The sequence below is a fragment of the Lupinus angustifolius genome, unplaced genomic scaffold (assembly GCF_001865875.1).
Source record: "Lupinus angustifolius cultivar Tanjil unplaced genomic scaffold, LupAngTanjil_v1.0 Scaffold_1_301, whole genome shotgun sequence".
Classification (NCBI taxonomy): domain Eukaryota; kingdom Viridiplantae; phylum Streptophyta; class Magnoliopsida; order Fabales; family Fabaceae; genus Lupinus; species Lupinus angustifolius.
Genome location: NW_017715631.1, coordinates 767 through 6,380, shown reverse-complemented (window position 1 = coordinate 6,380; position 5,614 = coordinate 767). Strand labels below are relative to the sequence as shown.

At 37.2% G+C, this 5,614-nt stretch overlaps 1 protein-coding gene across 1 annotated transcript; it reads left to right on the top strand.

The window, feature by feature from the left end:
- The first annotated feature begins 419 nt into the window (after positions 1-419).
- LOC109336894 (nuclear transcription factor Y subunit C-1-like) lies at positions 420-761 on the top strand. The gene has a single exon (XM_019573720.1). It carries the CDS (start codon positions 420-422, stop codon positions 759-761), a length of 342 nt encoding a protein of 113 aa, XP_019429265.1.
- Positions 762-5,614: the final 4,853 nt, after the last annotated feature.

Below are 5,614 nucleotides of genomic sequence, written 5' to 3'. Positions count from 1 at the left end.
GAAATTAAGGAAGATGAAGACGATGAACATAAAGAGAGCAGAGTAGAGAAGCGGAAGCGTATCAGAGTCACGTTAGAGGTGCTCTAATACCATGTTGAAACTGAAGCTCTCCATGGAACATTGAATAAAGGAACTTAGCCTTGAAAGAAGAAGAAACAGTGGCAAGATAGAAGAAAGACTCTTTTATTCTTGATTATTGATTAATACTTCAAAATGATTACAATGGATGATAAAAAGCAAACTATATAGAAAAACCATAACCATTCTTACTAAAAGAAGAAAAACAGGGGAAAAAAACTGATTTAACAACTTATAACTAACTAACGTGCTAAAAAAGGAAAGGTGAATAAAAAACAATAAAACAACTAAGTGACATTTGGAATTGATTCTGGATCATTCTAATTCTTTGGACTATAGATATGGGCTTTGTTCTTCTCTTGAGGATCACACTTCAATACAAAGCCTGTGAGCTTTTCATCCTTGAACTCACCATCCACACCGAGGAGAACAAACGTCGAACACTTCAGAAGAATGACATTGCCACTGCGATTACCCGAACTGATATATTTGATTTCCTTGTTGATGAAATTAAGGATGATGATGCACTTGTTGCTGCTGGTATGGTGGGGGCCACTATAAGTGGTGTTCCTTATTTTTATCCTCTAATTGGGCAGGCTGGTGGTGGTGGGATGATGATTGGGAGGCCTGCTATGGACCATGGTAGTGGGGTTTATGCGCAGGCGTGGCAATTGGTGTGGTAGAGTGGACTGAGGATGGGTCATATGGGCCGGGAAATTATGATGGCCAAAGGTATGTGTTTGTGTTTGGATTATATTTATCTTATGGGAGCACATGTTGTATCCTGCAAATTGTTAGCTCTCTAGCCATTTGCTGTGAATGGTAGAAAAATATTTAATTTTTAAAGGGGACATTTTAAAAAAAATAAGTGCTTGATGTTATGATATACTTGTGTAGATGAAGTTTTTTCATTTCTTGGAAGTGGGTTTGATGGTGATTTGGTGCAATGTTTGGATGGAACTAATCTTACCATTTCAGTCCTGGAGAAATAGTTGGTAGTGCCAATTTCAGAAATTGGAATGGGGTTGGTTTTTTTGGGATTAATGGAAATGCTTTTATATATAAGTTTTATGTAGGAGTTTTTTTTGTATTTGGGATAATTACAATACGAATAGAATGCTTTTTTTGTATTTAGGAGGTTGATTCATGTTGGTGCTGCTTGGAATGTCCTTTGCACACGAGAAGAGAGTTAGGAAAAAACTTTAGGCCGTAGAGGTTTTGCACACGAGTTTTGCTCGCTGAAGATTTTCTAATAATTGGAAGGGCGTGTTAAAATGGTTTTTGGTGTATAGGGATTATGCAATATTGAATTGATACTCAATATAAAAAGTAGATGCTTTGTGAGTGGAACTTAAGTGTACTATATATTCTATAGTGATTATCTATGAATCAAAAATACAAATACGTGTGTCAAATATGATATGTATTCGATATGTTGACATATATTTTTTCTAAAATATAGGATATGATATGTTTAAGGATACATGTATAAAATAGTAAAAAACACATAAAAAAATAATAAAATTATAAGTGTAAATCAAAATATCAAAAGTAGAAAATATAATAGAAATCGTGAACCATTGTCCTCCAAATGTTGCGAAATTATAGTAGAATAATGAATAAATTTGATAAAATGTATCCTATCTTATCATATTTTTTTGTTGAAAATATTACGAAATTAACTAATGTGTTTGATTGTTTCATACATATCATAAACTGTAATAGTTAGATTACAGTTGTTTTCAGATCGAAAGTATGGTCGACTAAATTCGTATTGATTGTCCTGTATTTATTATATTTATAGGTGACATTGATTTAGAATTTGAATTTGTAAATGCAATGGTCACGTTAAGGGAAAGTTTCTTTCAGAATTTTCAAATTGCAATGCTAATTCGGCAGATTGACCTGACAACCTATTACTGAACAATAAGCATCATAATGTATAATTACATCATTGATTGATGACCAGTAATTTATGGTATTTATATGAAGGTTTCGAAGTGTTTTTTTCAAGTAAAGCATTTGATACCTTATTAAAGAGTCATTGTCTGACTTAAAATTTAATTTGCATGAGAGATTTTGTGCTGCTATTAAGTTTCTATTTTAGCTAGTTGTGCAGTTATAATAATATAAGTTTAAAACAACCAAGTAGTGAAGTACATCATTTACATTGTGTATAGGTCAACGCAGAAGATTTATCTGTTTTTGTATTTTTTTCCTTTTGCAAATTATGCTTCCCAATTCCCATGCAGGTTCACTTTACTCACGGCCTATAAGAAAACAAAGTATGATATTTTTTGTATCATTCGTTTCTTTTAATCTATATATTTTAAATGTATGCAAATTATTAAATCTTCAGAGCTATTGTCCTAATAGTTGGACCAGTGACCCAGTGATCAGATTGATGTCTGGTTCAAGTTTGATAACTATGATTTGTAAATGAAAATAATTAGAAATTGAAAGAATGTGCCTCTTGTCTTCAAATATAGATACATATAAGTGTGTTTGGTTTGTCAGCCAGATATCAAGTACATTGTATGAAGAATTTGACAGTAGTGGAGCTTACAATGCAAACTGTTTTATTGTTATTTTTGGTGGTGGTGATGGTTCTTGGTTGCATATGATCTGATAGCATAAGCTGTCATTCCATTAATTTTCTTTACCTAGGCAATATATGATGTGTTAGAGCTCCTCGAGTTATTAAGTAATTTATTCAAATTTTCTTTACTGTTTTAATTGTATTCTTGTTGCATTGTTGCATGGATGATGCCCAATGTTATTATATATAGAAATATCCCATAATAGGAGTTGATTAGGATTGATTCTGCATTAAAGATAATCATGTTAGGATTAATTATGTCATTATGCGTAATTATGTTAGGATTCTATTGGTTTTTTGTTATTGGCCTAAAAACAGGACAAATCTTTTGTGCTTTTGAATAACCTCAACTTATCACTTTATTGTCAATCTTATACTATTGTGATTCTCTATTTTAATTTTTCCTTGTTTCCTACCTAAAATCCTCTGATTCAACACTCAATTTGCCACATTGCATTTTGGTTGAGCAGCAAATCACAGACACTATCACATCCTACAGGGATGCAATGCAATGTGAGGAGAAAAACCCCAATTTATCTGTAATGGAATGTTGAAAACACATACTGAATAAAAAGTGATACTGTTCCATTGAAATGAGACTGAAAATAGACCGAGATAGAATAACCAGAAAAGAAGAATTGTGATGTGAAAGAGAGAAAGAGAAACTCTTACAAGGTAGGAGGAACATTCATCATACATTTCTTAATTCCCACCCTCTTCCTCATTCCACTACTTATCATCCCGCCACGTAGCCCCCTCACTTAGTGGATACCTGGGCCATGTTTCCTCTCCTTAGGTCCATTTCCTCGCTCTTTGTAACTAATTCTGTTGACTCAGCAGTACCACCTGTTAGCTTTATTACATTGCCTTCCCCTTTAAACTGAATCTTGTCCTCAAGATTAAATTAGGGATAGTTATCTTTGTTATCCTCTATGTCCTCCCATGTAGCTGTCGCGGCATCATTAACATCCCACATAATCAGGACCTGCTGGACCTTTGTGGACCCTTTTAGCACCACATGAGTTTTCAACACTTCTCTAGGTGACATAATGGGGCCCAATTTCATTAGTAATTAAAGGCAATGGCATTATGGCTCTGTGGCTAACCTAGTGGAGCCTAAATTTAAATCTTATCCCACTACCGGTAGTAAATAAAGAGGAACCAATAATTCATATTTTGAACATTAACTGTCAATTGCTCAATCCAACCTTTTGTTTGCCTAGTTTGTCCATTACCAATCAAAACTCTGAGACTTTGATAACACGAGGCACATAATTATAGAAAAGAAGAAGGAAATTTCACAATCGATTTAGAATCAATTCGATTCCGAATACTAATACCTCGTTTATTGCTCGAAGAATGGAAAAGATTACAAGATGAACCCTAATTGATTCCCTGAATCAATTGCACGTTACAAGATTAATTCCCTGAATTAATCTCTCTCCTCTACTCAATTCTCAAAAGCTGATTACAATAACCCCTAACACCTATTTATACCTTCTGCTCCCTAAACACCTAACACCTACATTGCTTCAGCAGTTACAACACTGTTTCAGCAACTAAAATGGCCACGTCATAGTGCCACGTGGCTACCACGTGGCCTCCTATGATACACCCTAGTGATGGGTGGTCTCCCCTTATCCTATCAATACCCCCCTCCAAAAGACTCAACTTGTCCTCAAGGGCAAATTGAGGAAAAGCTTCTTGTATTTGCACGGCTGATTCCCAGGAATTTTCACACTCTGGCAAACCTTCCCACTACACCAACACCTCAGCATCTCCATTCTGACCAACACGGTGTTGTAGGATTGTCACCGGTTACACCTTTAATTCCCACTCCTCTGACAATATCGACGGAAGAGGTTGGGACTGTTGAGCTGGTTTTAGAGCCTTTTTCAACAAAGAAACATGAAATGCGGGGTGGACCCGCGTATGATCCGGTAAGGCCAATCGGTAAGCTACCGATCCAATGCGCTCTACGGTCCGGTAAGGGCCATAGAACTTAGCTGCCAGTTTGGCCGAAGGTCCGGAAGCTAGAGTCCTCATCTTGTAAGGTTGCAGTTTCAGGAATACCCAATCTCCAACCTCAAACTCTACCTCCCGTCGATGTTTATCGGCCTGAGCCTTCATCAAATCTTGGGCACATAACAGATTCTGCCTCAACTCTTGAATAACCTCATCTCAGGCAATCAAGAGCTGATTAACTTCCTCAACCTTTGACGTAAAAGTACACCCCTTAATCAAGGTTGGAGGATCCCTCCCATACAAGGCCTTGAAAGGGGTCATACTTGCAGAAACGTTATAAGTAGTGTTAAACCAAAATTCTGCCCATGACAGCCATTCAACCCACTTTTTCGGCTTAGGCCTTGCAAAGCATCGGAGATATGTTTCTAACCCACGATTCACCACCTCGGTTTGCCCATCTGTTTGAGGGTGGTAAGCCGTGCTGTACTTCAATCGCGTACCTACCAATCGGAATAACTCCTGCCAGAACTGGCTCAAAAAGACCTAATCCCAGTCGGAAACTATCAACGTCGAGTACCCATGTAACTTCACCACCTCTCTAATAAACAAGGAAGCTACATCCTTGGCCGAATAGGGGTGGCCAAGAGGATAAAAATGGGCGTATTTCGTGAGCCGATCCACCACTACAAAGATGGTATCCTTACTATTAGACCGCGACAATCCGGATATAAAATCCATCGAGATATCCTGTCATACCTGAGTAGGGATGGGTAGGGGTTGCAAGACCCACCCAGGAGCTAAAGTGGAATACTTCTGGCGTTGGCAAACATCACACGCCTCGACATACTGCTTCACATAACCACGCATGCCGTCCCAATAGAAAAAACTCGAAACCTGCTTGTAAGTGCGGAAAAACCCGGAGTGACCTCCGGATACACTGTGATGATACTCAGCTAAGATCAGCGGTAACTT

Bases quoted from the DNA above. Each gene is read 5' to 3' on its own strand.
- LOC109336894 (XM_019573720.1), top strand. From the start codon at position 420: ATGGGCTTTGTTCTTCTCTTGAGGATCACACTTCAATACAAAGCCTGT.